The sequence below is a fragment of the Salvelinus alpinus genome, chromosome 15 (genome assembly GCF_045679555.1).
Source record: "Salvelinus alpinus chromosome 15, SLU_Salpinus.1, whole genome shotgun sequence".
NCBI classification, from domain to species: Eukaryota; Metazoa; Chordata; class Actinopteri; order Salmoniformes; family Salmonidae; genus Salvelinus; species Salvelinus alpinus.
The window spans coordinates 23,324,350-23,346,723 of record NC_092100.1 but is presented as its reverse complement, the minus strand read 5'-3'; the positions used below and the strand labels follow the sequence as shown (position 1 = coordinate 23,346,723).

The following is a 22,374-nucleotide window of genomic DNA, read 5'->3' as shown; positions in this document are numbered from 1 at the left end:
AAAGACCCAGCTGGTGGACGAGATTAATACGTATGTGTGGATCAAAGAGTAATGTCTTTAGATTGGCATAGGGGGCAGTGTTGGACTGCTAACAGAGACACCCAATATAAGTTCTGACAGGCTTGGTTGTTTCCTTAGCTTCCAGATGTCCATGCTCTACACTTTATCCAGGGGAGGAAAAGTGGGCATGATATGACATCTCACATTGCTTTCAAGGCCAACCCCAGACATAAAAGAAATGGCAAGTCATGGGTGGATACACAAATTGGTTTTGAGTGATATGGAATGATGGTTTAGAGAGGTAGTCAAAAGTTAAGACCAGTATTACAATGTGAGGAACACTAGGTTTTGAATGGCTAAAGCATATGTCCTATAAAATCAAAAAGATATCAGTTTTGTTTATTAGAATATCTCATATTCTAAGCACAGTTATGAATGCTGAAATGGTTTTTGGGCCAGAAATGTCTGTTTTTGAGCCAGGAGGCTGTCAGCGGAATGCATCGCAACATAGACAGAATCTGAGTGCGTGCAAAGATTTCTGGAGGAAGCAGCACAAAGTCCTTACATGGTACTCGTCTTGTGTCCTGAAGTTTGGCGACGGAGTATGGGGGACATGAAAGGAAGAGCGTGGCCAAGGGGAAAAAAACACTAAGTTGAAGAGGACTGCTCAGTGCTCATGTCACACAGTGCAGTGCCACTCGACTAGACAAAAGACATGGATGTGATATGGATCAGTGCTTTGAGGTTTTGATGTGATTTATCATAGAGTGATGGTTATCGTTTAAACCCTCATGTCTGATGCAGGAGTGCTGGGCTACCTCAGTGACCTCACAAACACAGCTGGTCTGGTCCGCTAGCTCTGTGTGAGAGCACTGCCAATAACAATCTCCTGTATGATGATCTTATGTCTCTCACACACAAACATCCATGACTGCTGTGTGTTCATTAAACACACACGCTAGCAACTGGAATCTGTCTCTATTAACAAACCTATGTGAATACAATCTAATAAATCAACTGATGAAGTAGTATTTGAAAGCACATTGACTCTCCGAAGTTCTGTCTAGGACATTTAAAAAATGTGATTCTCTTTTCCTTGTGGAATTTTGGAGAAGCAATGCATTCTAAATGGAAGTTCCACTGGGACTTGGTGTTTTGTGGGCTTGTCCAGTCACCCATAAGACATTAACAATTCCAATGGACAGCTCCACTCCATCACTGTGCATCACACATGGTGTCTCTGGGTATTCTGGAGGGTTTCGAGAGAGTGTCTGTGGGAAGGTGGAGAGTGAAGAGAGCATGTCTACGTTGGCTACAGTGTAAACCCCTTAAAACTTCTTATGGCTGCAATCCCGGTAACGGGAGGATATGACAACAGCCAGTGAAAGTGCAGGGCGCCAAATTCAAAACAACAGAAATCTCATAATTAAAATTCCTCAGACATACATGTGTCTTATACCATTTTAAAGGTAATCTTGTTGTTAATGCCACCAAAGTGTCCGATTTCAAATATGCTTTTCAGCGAAAGCACTACAAACGATTATGTTAGGTCACACCAAACCACAATAAGCACAGCCATTTTCCAGCGAAAGATAGCAGTCACAAAAAGCAGAAATATAGATAAAAATGAATCACTAACCTTTGATGATCTTCATCAGATGACACTCATAGGACTTCATGTTACACAATACATGCATGTTTTGTTTGATAAAGTTCATATTTATATAAAAAAATCTGAGTTTACATTGGCGCGTTATATTCATTAGTTCCAAAAACATCCAGTGATAGTGCATAGCCACATCGTTTCAACAGAAATACTCATCATAAATGTAGATGATAATACAAGTTATACACATGGAATTATAGATATACCTCTCCTTAATGCAACCGCTATGTCAGATTTTAAAAAAACTTTCCGGAAAAAGCAAACCATGCAATAATCTGAGACGGAGCTCAGAACAAGAGTCAAATTAGCCGCCATGTTGGAGTCAACAGAAACCAGAAATTACATGATAAATGTTTCCTTACCTTTGATGATCTTCATCAGAATGCACTCCCAGGTCCACAATAAATGCTTGATTTGTTCGATAATGTTTGTTATTTATGTCCAATTAGCTACTTTGGTTAGCGCGTTTGGTAAACAATTCCAAAGTCACAAATCGCGTTCACTAAAACGTGACGAAATGTCCAAAAGTTCCGTAACAGTCAGTAGAAACATGTCAAACGATGTATTGAATCAATCTTTAGAATGTTGTTAACATACATCTTGAATAACGTTCCAACCGGAGAATTACATTGACTTCAAATGAGCGATGGAACGGAGCTGCCTCTCACGTGAATGTGCGTGGTGAATGCATGGTCACCTCATGGCAGTGGTTACTCATTCCTGTCTCCTTCGGCCCCCCTTCACATTAGAGTCATCAGAAAAGGTTCTATTGACTGTTGACATCTAGTGGAAGCCGTAGGAAGTGAAAACTCATCCATATCTCGCTCTAATTTCAATGGGAGCTTGGTTGAAAATCTACCAGCCCCAGAAAAAAATCCAAACAGGAAGTGGAACTTCTCAGGTTTTTGCCTGCCATATGAGTTCTGTTATACTCACAGACATAATTCAAACAGTTTTAGAAACTTCAGAGTATTTTCTATCCAATACTAATAATAATATGCATATATTAGCAACTATGACTGAGGAGCAGGCCGTTTACTCTGGGCACCTCTGTGCACCTTTCATCCAAGCTACTCAATACTGCCCCTGCAGCCATAAGAAGTTAACAGGACCTATGGCACAAAGGCGTGAATTTGAAGTTTGACAGGAGAAACCCATAACCTACAATAAGACAGTTATACAGAGAGTTGACGAGTCCTTGTTTGTGTCTGTGATGAAGTGTGTTGGGTAGAGATTGTGTGTCAAAGAGAGAGAGAGAGAGAGAGAGAGAGAGAGAGAGAGAGAGAGAGAGAGAGAGAGAGAGAGAGAGAGAGAGAGAGAGAGAGAGAGAGAGAGAGAGAGAGAGAGAGAGAGAGAGAGAGAGAGAGAGAGAGAGAGAGAGAGAGAGAGAGAAGAAGAAGAGATAAAAAGAGAGGGATATAGACATAGAGCGAGCTAAATAGTGGTCTATACTTACATCTTGCCACTCTCCAGCTGCCCAGGTGTGATGGAGACACTCAGTAGCCTGGCAGGGCTGCGCAGCGGCCGGACGGTTGTGGGAACCACACAGCTCCTCTCTCACCCGCCCTGTACCCTTCAGTCTGCAGTACACATCTCTGTTCTGGACCCCCACTCCACAGGTGGCAGAGCACTACAAACACACACATTAGATTGACTGACACACAAGCTAGTCTGTTCACGATCAGGTTGTTGTCATTGCATTGCCAGCACAGATATCCTCATGTCTGTCAGCTTACTACTGTAGCAACCAAGTCTGAAATTCACACAAAAACATACATTTTCCCATCCTGTCCCCTTTCACTCTCTCTGACCTGGACTAAGCATCAATGTTTTGTAACATACAGTACATCCTTTTTTTTGTCTGCTGGGTCTGCGTCACAGGCTACGATGCCTCTACACAATGTCCTTGAACAATGCAGACAGAGACATATGTTTTCCTCTGAGCCTACGGTTGTTGTGTCTGTGTGAGCCGTATTGTCAGTTTCCCCAGAGGTCTATCACCTGGTCCATCTCTTTGATGTCATTGAGAATCCTACCTACATGCTAAGGAAGCTCTCCAGCACTAATAGAACTCCAGGATTTCATTAGAAAGAGGTTTCACGGACAAAGATGAAGTGTTATCCTGGACTAAGAACCATGTACAATGGAGACCCTCCATTCAAAGTGCTTTTTAGTCTAGGGCTAGGCTTAATCCAGGTCCGGAGACCAACCCCCAGGGTTCTAGAAGAAAGTTGTATAAATACTCACTATACAGCCACAATATCTTTAGAAACTGTAAGTTCCCAATTCATGTACAGTATAATGTATCATGTTGTATTAGAACTGTGTGTAGGCCTACATCATCATCTCTAGTGTGTGCCGTTTAAGTGACGTTTTTACTCCTTAACATTTTGGAAGGCGAACAAAAGGCATAAAGAGAAATCAGACCTCAGATGAAGGTTTAAGCAAAAGAATGAGGCCTCATTTAAAGGCTGTCTTTTGTAATATCCCAAAGTGGGACGTAATATAGCCTCCTATTACGATTTTAACAACTGATACGGCTTAAGAAATTTGATTCTAATCTCTTTCCAAAATACTTTTGGTTTTCATTGCCGAGGATTACACTTGTCATAGTTAAGCACACTATTTGATGTTGGAGTTGAGTTCTCCAGAAACTGCTGCTCTCTACCCATCTACAGCATGTCGTTTTTGTTCATAAAAATATACTAATTTGTGTTAGAATACAATTAGAATTCAAATAGAATATAAGAAGAGCCTAGAAGTAGAACCTGTGATTCTAATTGTATGGGTTTTAAAGGAGAGAGGAGAGTGCAGCCGACCCACAGACATGCTTTTGCAAATTGGTTGATCACAGAGAGGCAGGAAATGCAGCTGTCACAGACCAATCAGTGAGCTTGCCGCCACTCCACTCCTGAGCATGGGCCGCTCCACACCAAGAGCTCCACAGGCGGTCCTTACCCTTTGCTCACGGATCTCCACACCCCCCTCCTCTCTCGTACCCCTTCACCAGACCCCCATTCAGAGGCGACTGAGGGGATTGAGTGGCTGGCTGCTGAAAAGCCCAAACGGTGGGTGCTGAGGTTTACAAAGTTGTCACAGGCATGAATGTTAAGATATAAAACATGTCTTTACGCTCTAGTTGTGGATTTCATGGTTTCTGGTGGTATGTGAAGGGAGATGATTGCTTCCAGACACCAGGGAGGGAAAGGGAGAGTGAGGCCCACAAAAGCTGGGAAGTGGCAGTGGTCTAATGGAGGAAGACAGCGATGGGCTCCCAATGGGGATTTCACAACCACACTTTGGGCGTGAGGAGCATACAGGACCTGAGGAGCTCTCTTTGCTCTCCATATTGTGTCCAACAGAAACATTACTTAAATAGAGTACATCTTCAGGGGGCCTGATAGAGTGAGAGAATTACGGCATTACCTCCCAAAATAATTTTCTTTGGGCATTGTCATGGCTGTGTATTTTCCCACCCAAACAGGGACGGCTCTCAAGGAACTACACTGGACTTTGTGCAAACTGGAAACCGCATATCCAGAGGCTGCATTTATTGTAGCTGGGCCCTTTAATAAAGGAAATCTGAGGAAAACGCTATTGAAGTTCTATCAACACATCTCTTATGCTACTCGCACATCGAGCCCTCTTGACCATTGCTACTCTCCGACGGGAACGCAGTGGAGAGGGTGAAAAGCTTCAAGTTCCTCAGCTTGCACATCAATGACAAACTGAAATGGTTCATTCAAACAGACACTGTGGTGAAGAACGAGCAACAATTCCTCTTCAACCTCAGGAGGCTGAAGAAATTTGCCTTGGCCCCTAAGACCCTCACAAACTTCTACAGATGCACCATAGAGAGCATGCTGTCGGGCTGTATTACTGCCTGGTATGACAATTGCAATGTCCACAACTGCAAGGCTCTCCAGAGGGTGGTGCAGTCAGCCCAATGCATCACCGGGGGCACACTGCCCGCCTGTCAGGACATCTACAGCACCTGGTGTCACAGGAAGGCCTGTTCATCCCGCTATCATCTAGAAGGCGGAGACAGTAAAGGCGCATCAAAGCTGGGAAAGAGAGACTGATAAACAGCTTCTATCTCCAGGCCATCAGACTGTTAAACAGTCACCACTTATGGACAGACAACTACTCTTTCCTCTGCTCTGGACAACCTGTCAGAACATGACAAAGCTCCCTCCACCTCCATCTCCTTTACTCTCTGGTGGCCTTGTGATACATTTGGGCTTATGGATTTCCTCTCTGCTAGCACTGCTAAAGGACTAAATCAAATCAAACTTTAAATGCACTTTAAATAAAGTTTGATTTGATTTAGTCCTAATCTTTAATTTAGATTTTTGGTTGAAATGGAGATGTAAATCCAACATATTCATTATTAACTTGAAGATTAAATTTGACATCAACCAAAACTTGAAACCCTAGGCTTATATGTATTGTCTATTTTTAGTTGAACCCTGGCTTGAAATGAAACAATAGCTGTTGATGACTTTGCAAATGTTATATAGGCCAAATAGTGTCATTGATGAAATATGATTTCTAGAGAGAGTATGGCTACATTACATTTGCTCTGTTAAACCTACCCTTTGTAATGACTTTGATAGCGACAGTGAATCTATTTAGTTAAGAGAGCTCTCAATAATCATTGTCACAATAGCACAGTGGCAGTAGTCAGTGACAAATATCAAAGCTGGGCTGGACTTGATTAAATGGGATGGGAGACCAAATGGATAGCTGTAGATAGATCAACTCTCCAGTAGGAGGTGCTGCCCAGTCTATATTTTTTTTTTCTGATAGTGGATATAACGTTGAAGATCTGACGTTGTTTAAAGGTACAAATTCAACATATTTTATACAAGGTTTGTCTATGTTGAAAATGTGTTACCATGATGATATCATTCTGTGGTTGAAATTTGACTCTCAAAACAAAAATGACTTTTTGCAAATCCAATGTATTTTTCATATAGATTCCACGTTACAAACAGTTGACAAATGACATTTAAACAACGTTGATTCAACAAGTTTGTGCCCAGTGGGATCTGTCTGTCTGTAGAAAGTAGGTACCTTCTTGCATTTGTGATTTTTTTAGAAGTGTCAGTTGCATGTTAAAACTTTTGTCCAGCATGCTGCATTGGTGCAGTAAAATGCACCCAAAAGGCACTGGGCAACTAGCCAGTGCTGTTTGAAAAGAGTGCAAGAAATGTAAAGGAACTGGCATGATAACTAGTCAAACCCAGGAGAGAGAGCGAAAGCACAGCACAAGCTTCACTGAATTCCCATAACATTTCCTCTCACAAGTATACAAGTATGGTGCATTGCATAAACAGTTATGTAAATGTAGCCTGTGGTGTTTAACTCACATCGGAAGGACATTTGGTACAAGAGTATATAAACTGCTCAGTGATTGGACAGGTGCTCAGTGTGTACAGTACTGTATATGTTCTACATCTGGGGACACTGGGAAGCCCTTGACTGTGTTTGCGTTGGCGTCCCAGCTGCTAGAGGTGACTGTTAGCATTAGAGAGTGGCGGGTGGTGTGGTCCCCCCGAGGGGCCTGGGGGTATTTTGAGAGTGTGTGGGGACGGGGTGGTGAATGACACATACCTTGCTCCACCTGTTGGCCTTCCAGCTGGGGCATCCCTGGGCTCGGCAGGCCTTCTGTGTCCGGGGACGTGACAGATGAATGCAGTGCTCTTCCTCTATTTGGGTTTGGTTCTGGTTTTGGTAAACACAGGTTATCTCCCGCTGCTTGGTCCCCCGGCCACAGCTCACAGAACACTAGAGAGACAGAGAGGGAGATAAAACAAAATGGAGACAGTGAGTGCAGAGATTCTAGTGAATGCCTTTTCCAACAACACTTTTTGAAACCATGCTTATACCCGCTGCTCAAGTTCTGCGAAAGCACAACATGTCAATCAGTTTAGAACTTTATATGAATGAAGAGAGACAAAGTACTTAACCATCCAATGTGCTGTTTTGTGTTGCGCATTGAGAGCCTGCTTGTAATGATTTGATGGTTAATGGTTTCAATGGTCACGGTTAGCCCACTGCTTAGCTTACTCCTGAGGAGGTTCCCTCTCTACCACATGAAAGAGTAGTGAGCCAAATGAAATTGTCTAAAAGAGTATAAAAACCACAAGAATCAATGAAAATGTACTAGCAAAGATGTTATAAAATGTATAAAAGTATTCAACACGGTGCTTTGCTCAATATAGTGTCTTCAGTGTATGAGTTGGAGATAAACACACATGATATGTTATTGCATCTCATGGCCAAGTGAACGAGCTATAAACCACTTTTGGATAAACTAATCATGACATGGATCTCTGTAAAGCTTCCAGTGAACACCCAGGTTTGAATGCACTCCCCTGTTTAACGTGTAAACCCTGTACATGGCACAAACTAGAGGACACACACAAGCCCAGGAGAGAGAAGACTCACAAAGCTAAAAGACCTGGATGCATACATATGGCTAGACAATCATATGGTTTCAATAAGCTGTACAATGCTTCAGAAAAGCTACAGAGAAAACAAGAACAAAACGAATAAAAAGCAGAGAGATCCTGATGAGTCTTCAGAAAGCCCCATGACTGAGACGAAGGTCGGTCGACGGACAAAAACATTCTAGACTCTTCCGTCTTTATGAGTACAAACAGCAATTAGAGAGCCAGCTATTTCTGCTGTACTCTCAGTGAGAGAGTGAGCCCCCTTACACAAAGCCACTCTAAAATGGGGTATTGGAATAAAGTACAACAAGACGTGGAGAACTCTGTTTTGTCTTAGCATATTTTCCAGCCCAGATAATAAACATAATATTGTATTGTCCCTTAATTATGATCTCAGAATGTTGCATAACAGCAAAATGGTAAACTTGTGGTGGCCATAGATAGTACACTCTATTGGACTTACTGTGCTGTGATGGAATTATTTAAGGAAGATTTATTTTAGACATACTGTATTGATTTCTAACAAAAGCTGGTACTTTTTTAGGTTTGGACAACAGGAGCTTTGGGCATAGGATGTGAAGAATGACTTCTTTTTCCACTAATGGAGGAGAAGCATTCAAGCACTCAGAGAGACACGTTTGTGCAACACTTGGTGAGTTCACTCTGCTAGAGTACCCATTTGAACCATTTAAACAGAGAGGCACCTCCTGCTATCTTCTCTTCTTTACTGTGGTGAGGGCAGTGCTTGAGTTGACACCGCACACAGATACACTATATAATACACATTGTAATTACAAAGGCATTTTAAACACAGGGCTCAGCCCAGCTGACTAGGAGACTTCAAAGCTGCCCTGCGTTGACTGACTGATCCTAAACATGGCAGTTTCTTATACCCGCTGCACGCTCACTCAAAAATGATAACACTGCTCCCTCCACTTCAGACAGGAACGGAGACAGGCAGAAATTTACAGTAGGGGCGATAGAGGGGGTGTTAGCCCCTCCTTACTGCTGTCATTGAAGTAGAAAAAAATAGGAAAATAAAAAAGAGCAGGAGGAAGAAAGGAAACCACAGCCATACAGGCAGTGCTACGGGCAGTGCTACGAGCAGTGCTACGAGCAGTGCTCCTCAGCTGAACTGTATCTGCTGCCTGTTTAACAGTGGGGAGAAGACATTATTAGGCGGCGTGCTGCTCCCTCTCCACAGCCAGGCAGCCTTATCTGTCAGCCATTAGTTAATCAAGGCTGGTAACGTAAAAGTAGAGCAGAAAACTGGCACAGCGCGTGGGGCCAAAGGACAACCTCTGAGAGCTGAGCTGAGCAGAGCAGGAGGAGGGCAAGGACCCGGGAACCGACCAACTCCTCCACTCTAAACTCTACTACCAGGCTAGGCTGCTGCCTCACTCTACTCAACACTGGATCAGGTAAGTCAACTCTCCTCTTACTACGCTTCAACAGCTCAATTGCCTTTTCCATGAATAGCTGCTGGTCTTCTAACTAACATACTGAGGACAAAAGATTGTGATTTTCATTTGGAGAATTTAGTAAATGAGTAAATAAATGAGTAAATAAATATGACTAATGAAGGGTTACAGGCTGGTAATGCATGTTACTACAGTAAATACTACAGTGTGGGGATCTCATAATATACATGGGGGGGAAAGACTCAAGGTCACATTCACAGAAAATGTATATGGGGATTACAAACACTTAGCCACTTAAATGTATCCATTTACTGTACAGTAGGTCACACCTGATAAAAGTATATTCTAAGTTGCATATACATGTATTATTACTATTAAAACTTTGTTGAAAAAAAAAATATATACAAGCCGCATGAAAAATGACTTTCTCTCGAGACAGATTTGCTCTCCCAAGTTGTAACAGCAATTCATTTCACATGATTAGGTGGGTTAATTATAGTATCAGCCAGTGAATTTCATCTGGAAATAATATGGATTACTTTAGAAGACGGAAATAAATTGTTGCCTGAAAGCCACCCCAGTAACACGGTTTTGTTTAACAAAGTTGTTCAACCAGAACGGGAGATGTATTACAGTACACAGAAAGAGATAAGCGATGTTTGGCCGTTTACTGCATTGTGCTAACAGCTAACAGCTAAGCAGCTTGTGCTTTTTCTTCTTCTTTCCACTGCATTCCTCTTTGCTAGTGTTTCAGGGTTCTGGGACAGTTCACTTCATTTATTGCCAGACCAAATCCAGCTAATTCATGTTTATTCTCTGTGCTATAAAGACCATACTATAAAACAGCTTGTTGCGCTTGTAGGTAAATAGACATGGAGCTGGCTTTTTTCATTTAAATGATTACAAATATTGATAGTTAAATGGACTTTGGTAGACTATACTGAAATGTGAGATGCATCAAGAATATTGACAGGTTATGTCTTTTTTCTATTTCCATGCTATTCATAAGATCATGTCTTTGTCTAGGCATGGCAGGCTGCAATTGTATGATGACAGCCGCCCATTCCATCACAGAGAACAGGTAAGCCAATGGACACATGGAAGCGTTTAGGCATAGAGAGACCACGCTATTTGGTAACTTATGAGACCATGGAATGACCTGTAGTTCAGCCAATGCGACTACGCCTCAGCATATGCCACTTCAACAGAAAGAACACAGAAATCCCCATAGAACAACTCACTTTCAATTGATAGTTCACTTGGAATGTTTGTCAGATGTTTTCAAACCTTAAAAGGCACTGTCTGATTTCTTTAGTACCTATGTTTCTGGAGCAAGAACAAACTCACGATTGTGTGAAGGTTGTCCAGAATATTATACTCTGTACTAGCAAACTAATACTCATATACTATGTATAGAAATTGTCAACAGCTTCAAAAAAAGATGATCAAAGTCATATTGAAGATAATCTAGGTTTATGATCCTCCTAACAACTCAATATGTACTCATTTTCCAACGACCAAGTGATATTAGTGAACAAGATACACTGATAGATTTTATTATAGCTTATTACTCTGATGTTGTTCCACTGATATTATTTCAGTTCATTACACTGATTATTACACTGATGTTATTACACCTTTATCAGTGTCAATGAGGGGAAAACATGTAAGAAGATGTTTGCAAAGCTCAGAGAGTGAGGGAGGCTAAGACATATGGCCAGAGAGCGGGATACTGCTGTATCACGGGATGCTTTTTCTGTTCAAGGTCCTGTTTTGCAAGAAGGTTTCAAAGACAGAAGTCAAAACAACACATACTGCCGACGTGGGAAAAGCTGGTAAGATCAGAGCATCGTGGGGCGGAGGAATGTCAGAGTCATAGATCTTTCATCCTCAAGGCCAAAATAGCCACACACATGCCTGATCATCTCCATGCATGGGAAGAAACGATAAGCAACACCTCATATTAGCACTAATACAGTCCAGTCCAACCCTGGCCAACGTGGTCCAAATCTGGCATCCAGACATCAGTGGCCAAAGATATATCGTTAGACAATTACTACACGAGTAAGTAGGCTGTATTAACTGAAATTAATTGGTATTAACTCGCAAATAGGATTTCCTCACAAAAGAGTTGGTACAAACCAATGTCATAAGTATATTTAGGTACCGAAGGTAAAAAATAGGGACATTTCTTATTGGCGTCACCATGGAGTTTATTGTAAGGGTAATGATGATTGAAAAGGATATTGCAACGTCTAAATAATTATTGGTCTGTGTTAACAAAGTTGACAAAATGTTCACTACAAGAGCTTAAGGCTGCTTGTGATGGAAAATGAAAGCAGTCGACTAAACTCAACTGTGTAGTTGGTGCCAAACAATCCTAAAAGGGCATATTAAGTTTCCCCAACAGGATTCTCTTTTTAAGTCAACACCACTCAGAAAAGATGAACTGAGCAACCATAAGTCAACTTTCGGGAATGACAAAAACAACCAGTTTTTCTACCTGTCCAAACATTCAGCTGGAACCAAGATCCATTTCCCACTCCAGAAAAACTCCATTGGTGCTTCATTGAGTACAATGCTGTTGTCTCATAAAGCTATGCCAGACCAGGAAAGTGAACCTGATCTAGAACAGCAGAACTAAAAAGATGGAACAATGCATGAGATTCTAAAGTGACCTTTTGGCCCAGGATTTCCAAGAGCTTCCAAGAGTCCCTATTCCTGGCAAATTCCATCCATCCAAATTCCCTCTTCTTCTTACTCAACACCACTTCACTGTTAAGCTGTCAAGACCCAAACTCTAGTGTCATTTATCCTAGTGACGAGTTCACAACCAAAGCCAAAGACATGGTGTTCTTTAAAATAAATAAATAAAATCAAATGTTATTTGTCACATGCTTCGTAAACAACAAGTGTAGACTAACAGTGAAATGCTTACCTACGGGCCCTTCCCATCAATGCAGAGAAAAATGATAGAAAAAAATGATAACACGAGGAATAAATACACAACGAGTAACGATAACTTGGCTATATACATGGGGTACAGCTAACGTTTGTCTTTCGGCATTGTTCATCCTGGGTTCCCATAATAGAATTGCATCGTAAGACACCAACGACCTTGACCTTGGCCTTGTGATCCAACCAAAAAGCTACAGTGGACTCCAAAAGTGGTGTTAAAACTTGAGAATAACTGTGTCCTTAACAGTAGAAGGAAAACAAGTTATTAGGTAAAAGCATTGACTACAAAGTCAAAGGCAACTATAATTCCTTGGCTTCCAGCACATCAGATATAATATTTGCCCACCAATGACTGCCTCACGTAGCCACACTGTATATTTTCAGATCCTAGACGGGTGTCAAACATACGGGCCGGTTCCCGGGATGGTTTGAGTATATACTATATTTTTTAATAGGACTATATCATTATTCTATCATTATACTGAGTGGCGCAGCGGTTTAAGGCCCTGCATCGCAGTGCTAGAGGCGTCACTACAGACCCAGGTTCGATCCCGGCTGTGATCCGGAGTCCCTTAGGGCGTTGCACAATTGGCCCAGTGTCGTCCAGGTTAGGGGAGGGTTTTGCCGGGGCAGGCCGTCATTGTAAATAAGAATTTGTTCTTAACTGACTTGCCTGGTTAAATATATACAGTATATAGTTTTTTAAATTTGATACTTTAAAATGACAAAAAGCAAATCCAAACTGTGTAGAAATAATACAGTTCCTTGACTGTGTCCAGCTCGCTAATAATCACCCAAATGAAAACAAGACAGTCAGGGAGCATAGAAAATTCAAAAAACAATGGATAGATTACAATAAAAAAAAAATGATGGCGAGGAAATATAACCAATATTCAGTGCGGCCCTCCAGACCTCATTGACAAAATTAGTTTGTGCTTGCAATTTACTCTGGCGGATCTGACACTGGAGGATGATATAAGAGGACTGAACATTGCGTGATGTAAACGGTGGTGCCGTTTAATCACAAAAGGATGGGAGGGAGACGTTGGGGCTGAATATGAGTACTGTAGGCTCAGACATTGACTTGCTGGAATGTCTTCACCATCTGTGAACCAGCGGCCCTAAAGCTCTGAGAGACAGATGCGCAAGTAGAAACAGACCTGTAGAAACAGACCTGCCATTAGCCAGGTAGCTAATGTGGAACGTGCAATACAGTCTGGAAGTCTTCATATAAAGAGTAATATACTGACGTCTATTGCACTGCTAACTGACGCCACACCAGAAAGCAGCGGTGTAGGGTGTCTTGGTAAGATGTGAGGTAAAAAGTGATAAGCTCTACTTTCTAGGGAGATATGCTATTTTGAGTGGGTTATCACGTTCTTCTAGGGCATCCTCAAACTCTTTCCCACTGAACCAAGTTTGGGGAGAATATTTTTTTGAGACAAATATGAAGAGTTTGTACAGTCCAACTACCAAGGTACATCAACATGATAGCCACCAACAAGCCCCAACATGAATAATCTCCAGTAGAGACGAGGAGAGAGGAACATGCATTGAAGTCCCATTTCAGAGAGGATTCACCCCATAAGCTTTAGAGACCTTTCTTTCAGATGCGTTGCAATGCCAGTTGAGGACCTGTTCCCAATCATTGGACGAGCCAGGGAAAGCCTAGTTTAAACGCTTCCAGATCTCTACTTATTTTATCCCCCTGCATCCATCCCCAGCTGTAGCGCCGGCGAAACAAAAATCTGCCTAAACTAGTCTCTTCCCCTCTCTCAATCTTTTCCCCACTCTCTCTCCCCTTGCTCTGCTCTGTATCCAGTTTCTTTGTGGTCGCGAGTCAACTCCTGCCATTTTATGTCATCACCCTCTGTCACTGAGACTGCATTAGTGGCTATGTCTAAACGAGGCTTTAATGTACAGGACTAGGCCACAGAGACAAATATATATCAAACTTTGAAGTTTGACATCAACCGTGCTTGATCGCAGATGTCTATATAGGCAGGAGGGTTCACTGGTTTAGATGAAAGACTCTCCATTGCTGACACTTAATATTTATGTTCCATATGTACTATATAAATATCTTGTCTAGTTCTCTCTCAGTCAAACGTTAAGAAATGTGTGTGTTTTGTTGGGCAATCTGGGATAAAAACAAATCAATCTTTGTATACAAGCCATGTCTTTTCTCTGTCATTTGTTTCTATTGAGGCATGGCAGCATTATTTCATTGCTCTCTAAATTGCAAGAAATTGCAAGAAATAAATCTTGGACACATCAATGTTGATGGAGAGCATGCTAATATTACAGTTGTTTTTTAATCAAATCCTGGGACAAAAACAAATTACTTTGATTTAAAACAGACAGGAAATGTAATAATGAAGAAAAAAAGAGACTTATTTTGATATATATTTTGGCTGTACTCCATGTTTTCCAACTGTTTGGCCTTTCGATACAGACTTTGTTGCTGCTGTCAAAGCTATACTTCTGTCCAAAGATGTTGATGCCTCAGATAACATCTCGAAGCGGAATCTGGTTTGGTGCCTCCAAAGGCTTAACCCTCCGAACATGCCAAATCCTACAAGTATACTGACCAATACAACTCATCAATTGCATAATTTTGTTTGGTTTAACATTGACTAAACCACCACTAACAGGGAACAAATGTAACATTAGCATCCTGCTCTGGTTTCCAACCTATGACAAGAACCATGCTTGAAGAACTGAGACTGAGGGAACCTCCAAGTCTCCAAGTTCTAGCTAGCTCCAGTTGATCAGTGCTAGACCGGCATATGGGCTGGATCAGAAAACACAAGCTCAATGATGTTACTACCATCTGACCCCAGGGTGACAGGTTTAGGGAATTTGCCTCAGGCCAAAGTCAAATATGTTTATGTTGTGGATTTCATTTTAACAAATTGTTGGTTAGTGCTGCTTCACCCAAAAAATGTTTGCAGCTGTTTTTAAAGCAATCATCATTACTTAATGATGTTACCATTGTTGCTATATCTATTTTGTGTGGAACTTTACTGCTCCCAAACTGTGTTTGTATAACAAAATCTGTGCAATAAATGTCAATTACTTTCTGGCGTTGGTGATTTATTCTCTTTGGAATCAGTTAATGCTTACATAGCTTGATTGCTATATTGGACAAACCCTGACTGAAGAATGCCACAAGATACCCTAATCATCTCACCAGGTAAGTCCATGACACAAGATTCAAACCATATAACTGCCACTTGAGAAAGCAAATCCCTTTGTGAAACATGCCAACATACAGTACAGTGCATTAGGAAAGTATTCAGACCACTTGACTTTTTGCACATTTTGTTATATTACAGCCTTATTCTAAAATTGATTAAAAAAAATCTTCATCAATCTACACACAATACCCCATAATGACAAAGCGAAAACAGGTTTTTAGACATTTTAGCAAATTTATTAAAGAAACAGAAATACCTTATTTACATAAGTATTCACTGACTAGGTAAACCCCTTCCCTTTCCTTTCCTTTCCTTTCCTTTCCTTTCCTTTCCTTTCCTATTCAGACCCTTTGCTATGAGACTCGAAATTGAGCTCAGGTGCATCCGGTTTCCATTGATCATCCTTGAGATGTTTCTACAACTTGATTGGAGTCCACCTGTGTTAAATTCAATTGATTGGACATGATTTGGGAAAAGCACACACCTGTATATATAAGGTCCCACAGCAAAAACCAAGCCATGAGGTTGACGGAATTGTCAGTAGAGCTCCGAGACAGGATTGTTTCGAGGCACAGATCTGGGGAAGGGTACCAAAACATTTCTGCATCATTGAAGGTCCCCAAGAACACAGTGGCTTCCATCATTCTTAAATGGAATACGTTTGGAACCACTAAGACTCTTTCTAGAGCTAGCCGCCCGGCCAAACTGAGCAATCGGGAGAGAAGGGCCTTGGTCAGGGAGGTGACCAAGAACACGATGGTCCCTCTGACAGAGCTCCAGAGTTCCTCTGTGGAGATGGGAGAACCTTCCAGAAGGACAACCATCTCTGCAGCACTCCACCAATCAGGCCTTCATGGTAGAGTGGCCAGATGGAAGCCACTCCTTAGTAAAAGTCACATGACAGCCCGCTTGTAGTTTGCCAAAAGGCACCTAAAGGACTCTCAGACCGTGAGAAACAAGATTCTCTGGTCTGATGAAACCAAGATTGAACTCTTTGGCCTGAATGCCAAACCTGGCACCATGCCTACAGTGAAGCAGGGGATGTTTTTCAGCAGCAGGGACTGGGAGACTAGTCAGGATCGAGGGAAAGATGAACGGAGCAAAGTACAGAGAGATCCTTGATGAAACCCTGCTCCAGCGCGCTCAGGACCTCAGACTGGAGCGAAGGTTCACCTTCCAACAGGACAACAACCCCAAGCACACAGCCAAAACAATGCAGGAGTGGCTTCAGGACAAGTCTCTGAATGTCCTTGAGTGGCCCAGCCAGAGCCCGGACTTGAACCTGATCGAACATCTCTGGAGAGACCTGAAAATAGCTGCGCAGCGACGCTCCCCATCCAACCTGACAGAGCTTGAGAGGATCTGCAGAGAAGAATGGGAGAAACTCCCCAAATACAGGTGTGCCAAGCTTGTTGCTTCAACAAAGTACTGAGTCATTTATTTTTGGTATTGGCTCTGCTTATTTTATTTGTCCTGTTGAAATTATCTCCTCTATTTGGAAGCATGATATAATACAACAGAAAAGAGGCAGAAATGAATCCATCAACAATATTGTATGAACATAATTTTGGGGGATTTCGATTTGGGACCTCTTCAAATATAACAAACTTGCCAACATTGATTAATACCAATTATTCTTGTAATAAAACACAATACTCTGTTGGTTTCCAGCGAAAGGCATTACGGAGATAGCCCTATTACTACAATTGTAAACAGATGTATGTGCCAGCCTGTGCCAAAGTTGGAGTATGTTTTCTCTTGAGTGTTTGCAAAATAAAATTATTAAAAAAACATCATAACAATATGAAGAAAGCCTGCAGTCTGTTTTACATTATATTTTGTGTGGTTTTAATTTATGCTGTTTATGCTATTTTATAAAGCACACTTTTATGCTATTCTAAAATACTCAGATTGCTGGCTTTAGATTAGCTGGATAGAGACATGAGGAGTAACTGCAAGGGTATATATTTTTTCTGTATCAACAAATATTGCAGGTATCATATATTGTGTACCAAATGCTATAGGGATATAATTAAACCGAAACAGTTATCTTGACGTTTGTGTCTGAAGTTAGTTTGACCTGTGTACAACTTTTGGGCGATGGTTCAGCATTTAGGATGTGGGCCTTTATGTCTCGATAACTTTTGCTCAGTGTAGTTTATATTTTAGACAGTATTTGGTATAAACCCCAAAAAATACAGAGCACATATGATGCTATTTCCTGTACTGTGATGAGCATAAAAGTAAATGTTCAACAATATGACTTTGAAGTTATGGAGCAAATGTCATTGCCAAAGAATACAACACTTTCCAAGTATTACAGCATGATGCCACATTGAAAAACAATACACATTTCACAATCTTTGTTTCTTTAATATTTTTTACAGTGGGAAAAGATATTTCAACATTCTTATGTATTTTTGAATGTGAACTAAATAAATAGAAAAATATTAACATTTGAACAAAGAAACTTTAAGCAATGCACTGTTGCCCCACAGCACAATCACTGAGCACCTTGGGTAAAAAAGTTGGAGACGCGAAGGGCGACTGGGCTGGCGAGGCTAAGGAGGAGTCTTGGATGAAGTGAATGTCTTGGGACAGACGGAGACAAAGGAATGTGGAAGAGGAGGAAGAAGACAAGAGAGAGAGCCCAGAGTGGACCTCACAGGAGAGCTTACGGTCAACACAAACAAAGAGCCATTTTGGTAACACTTCACCTGAACTATGTGTCAGGAAGACTGCACCTTGATGTCACACATGTCATGACACTTTGGGAAACCATGTTTCACGTACTAGTGTTTTTCATGCTGTCGAAGGATATAATATGATATATGTTGACTGGCTGGCTATCCATCAAGCAAGATGTAGTAGTTAGTAATGAAATGTTTTGAAATGTATGGATCAGTTATGGGATGCCAGGTCAGGTTTTTGACAGGTCAGGTTTATGACAGGTCAGGTTTATGACAGGTCAGGTTTATGACAGCATTACGAAGGTTATGACAGATAGTTCAACCCAAGTGTTACATGTATCTAAACTGAAACAAATACAACATTCAAGCTGCAACAATGAATAAACTATTGTAAACAAAAAAAATACCTTTTATTTGAAAAAATCCTTCAGAAATATAGAAACTGGCCCAAGAAAAAAGTGAAACAGCAACAAATGACTACAGTATCATAAAAGAGAGGTATTTGTGTGCTTCAGTTGGTACGAGATTAGCGGATGCCAATTCAGTTTTATCTTCTGAGCAGACTTTCAGATGAAAAGCACATTGGAAGTAAATCTACTGTGAAATGGTAGAGCTTTAAAAATTGGATTGCATAGTTTGACATTTGTACACCATATTAGACGGATTTATCTTGATTATACGGCATGCAACATAAGCTATACATCAGGTATGACCTGTGAATAAGTTCAATAATACAACTTTACAGTGCCTCTTGTACTTGACTGTTATGTCAATCTGTTTAGAGCACCTACAGGCAATTTATCAGAGGCAAAGACAAAAGGGCTCTAATTCGCTGACTTCTGAAAAAATGGCAGACTGGTGTTTCTATAGAAACCCCACTGTAAACATAATTTTGATGTAAACTTCTCCTGTACTATAGTGCAGTTTTACAGTAGAGACAAAGGGCCCACCATGCAAGACAAATATTGAAACCACTTGTGCCACTATGACCAACTAACACACTAACGACAAGACAGAAAAATTACAACACGTACTGGTGAGGGTGAGAGTATATTGTGAGGTTGAATGTTTTGCCAAACAGTGATCCCTGTACAATGTTCAGTTCTGTGATACCAGAAGTGTAGAAGGTGTGTGCCTGGCCTTTGTAGCTACTACTGTACATGACTTTCTGCGCCCAATATTTGCCTTGCATAGGCATTATAGCTTTTTTCCTACAGTAACAGTATGTGTCTAAGCATTTCAAATATCTACCATTTCAAATTCAACCCTAAAATACAGTGTTATATCTAGACTATCTATAGTATTCTATAGTTACTGTGTTTTATTATTTTGTATTTATAATTCATTGGCAGTTATTTAAAACTTTAGAAGTCCACCTTGTTACATGAGGGCTACATAGGGATGATAGAACTGTGAAAAGATCTAGAATATAATATTCTAAGAGGGATGGCACCATTTTGAAAACTGCATTTAACGTTTAATTCATGAGTCTTAAAAAAAAAAATCATAATTTTAAAAATAGTAACAAAACATACTGTCATTTTGAAAGTACTTTCCTCTGTACAAACTGTCATTATTCATGAGACGCAAGAGATCCAACCAAAAGCACCAGTAAAATATTAAATATCATATTCAGTTATGAAACCTAGCCGCTAAAAATAAAATCATACTGTACAAAGATACATACACAAAATACAGTAACAGTAATTTGTTGCTGTTTGATAAAGGTAACTCTTATACACAAATATACACTTGTGTACTTTCAGTTACAGGGTGAGACAGAAATCACAAAAAACATTTACTTCACGCTTCACATATGAAATAAATATATTTTGAGTTACTCACTCGCCTCTGCAAATATGGATGGCATTGTTGGACAACATTGTCCTTCTAATTTATAGTTTTCATTTGGAGTCTAAGTTCCAAATGGGAACCGTGTGTTTCTGATGATTCCCAATGTGGAGCAGCATTCCTGTGTGTGCTCTTTTCCCCCTTGTTTCTAATCAGCACCATGCCACTCCAGGGCCCAGTGTGGGTGGGCTGGGGCTATCCTAACCTAGCGCTGACACTAGTGCTCCATTGACTCTCCTACAGATAGGCTAAAACAGTTAGCTAGCCGCTAGCCTCTAGCTGCTAGTGGATGGGCCAGAAGTACACTCCCTGTAATTTAAGCACACCCCCATGTCTACTCACGGCTTATGGTGACAAGCCCCAGTGAAGGAGGAAGTTAAGGAGGAGGAGAAGTTATGGGAAGAGGAAGTACTATCATACCGGCTTCCATGGTCGGCGGTGCCAGGATGTGCTGCCCGGGCACAGGTACAGGCTGCACTGCTCCATGTCAGGAGGCTTATCCAGGACGTCACAGTTGTGGTCATTGAGTCTCTGTCCGTTGGGCCGCTCGCACACCACCTGGCGCGTCCTCCTGCCTCCGCCACACGTCTGGGTGCACTGAGAGTGGAGAAGAGAAGAGGGGGTCACTTAGTATTTAGCAAGACTTTTGAGTTAAAGTCAGGCTACTTGGTACAGTATCTCAATAGTTCTTCTTTCAGTGCAGGAGTAGATGAACAAGAGGTGCAGAGGAAAGGAAGCCACTTTAGACTATTGAAATGCATGCCCAGGAGTCGGAAATGAGTATCTGTAGTTTAGTAGTGGACTATATTGTTGTAGCTTTAACAGAGGCAGATCTGTTTAAGGATGTGCATAGCCCCTGTAGTGCATGTGTACTCACCTCTCGGGAGAGGCTATACAGACACGCCTGGTGCCCAAATTGATGATGTATGTCGCACAGCGAGAGTCGAGTGGAGACTCGGTTCAGTCAGATTCGGTTCAGTCAGTCGTCTCAACTCGTCTCTCAGATGCGCGACATACGTCATCAATTTGGGCACCAGGCGTGTCCGTATAGCCTCTCCCTCACCTCTCCCCAGATGCCGTAGTTCCACAGAGGGCAGGGTCCTGAGTCGCAGCTCTTGGACTCTGCAGGTTTGACCCTCTGGTCACAGTGGCTGGTGCTGCGACCCTCCGCATCCTGACACACAACCACCCTCCTCTGGAAGCCCCCTGCACACGTACTGGAGCACTACGGAGGGGCACAGAGTGTGTTACAGAGGGAAACACACACACACAACTCTGTACACAGCCTGTACACTACCTTACCAGCTGCAATCTAGTCATATCCTTACTATCTGTCCGAGTGAATACAGTGAGAGATCACTATGTGAGGAACAGCAGAAATGCAGTCAGACAATTAGGTGAGGGAGAGAGCAGTGCATGGAGATGGTATCATAGTCCCAGAAGTTTTTCTTGACCACGTGGAACATCATGACCCCCCCGAACCCCCCGGCCATATTGCCTACAACTAGGTGTCTAGGAGTTTTCCCTGGTCAGGTGAGTGTAAAATCTCTGGCACCATGGTACTGTACATACTCCTCCCCAGGGTCCCGTCCTCCACTGGTTGTCTGCCGAGGGAACGTTCCAACTGCTGTGGCCCGGGTGGCTGGCAGGGTTGTGGGGGCTGTAGGGCTGGTCATTGGGCCTCTGGTGGTACACGGAGGGGCAGGGGGTGGCCGTACACTCGTGCTCTGTGCTGGGCCTCTCGTCCTGGTCGCAGAATGACTCATCCACCTGGTGGTGGTAGTTACTGCATTCCACCTGCCTGGTGGCCCGGCCCACACCACACGTCACTGAACACTGGGGAAACAATAGACACAAGGTCATATCACTGAACACTGGGGAAACACTAGACACAAGGTCATATCACTGAACACTGGGGAAACAATAGACACAAGGTCATATCACTGAACACTGGGGAAACACTAGACACAAGGTCATATCACTGAACACTGGGGAAACACTAGACACAAGGTCATATCACTGAACACTGGGGAAACAATAGACACAAGGTCATATCACTGAACACTGGGGAAACAATAGACACAAGGTCATATCACTGAACACTGGGGAAACAATAGACACAAGGTCATA

The 22,374-nt window shown here is 41.9% G+C and overlaps 1 protein-coding gene and 1 long non-coding RNA gene across 2 annotated transcripts in view; one reads left to right on the top strand and one right to left on the bottom strand.

Annotated features, from left to right (window-relative positions):
• The window catches only part of LOC139539748 (A disintegrin and metalloproteinase with thrombospondin motifs 20-like), a 156,204-nt gene that overhangs the window by 17,777 nt on the left and 116,053 nt on the right, over positions 1–22,374 (bottom strand). Inside the window, exons 25-29 of the mRNA XM_071342989.1 lie at positions 21,817–22,080; positions 21,308–21,469; positions 20,665–20,841; positions 7,283–7,456; positions 3,123–3,296 (exon numbers count right to left, since the gene is read on the bottom strand). Coding sequence (XP_071199090.1) covers positions 3,123–3,296; positions 7,283–7,456; positions 20,665–20,841; positions 21,308–21,469; positions 21,817–22,080 — 951 coding nt within the window. The remainder of the gene's footprint in view (positions 1–3,122; positions 3,297–7,282; positions 7,457–20,664; positions 20,842–21,307; positions 21,470–21,816; positions 22,081–22,374) is intronic.
• LOC139539749 (uncharacterized) lies at positions 9,130–15,586 on the top strand. Its single transcript, XR_011668006.1, has 3 exons — positions 9,130–9,545; positions 10,572–10,626; positions 11,311–15,586. It is a non-coding gene; the product is annotated as an uncharacterized lncRNA (long non-coding RNA).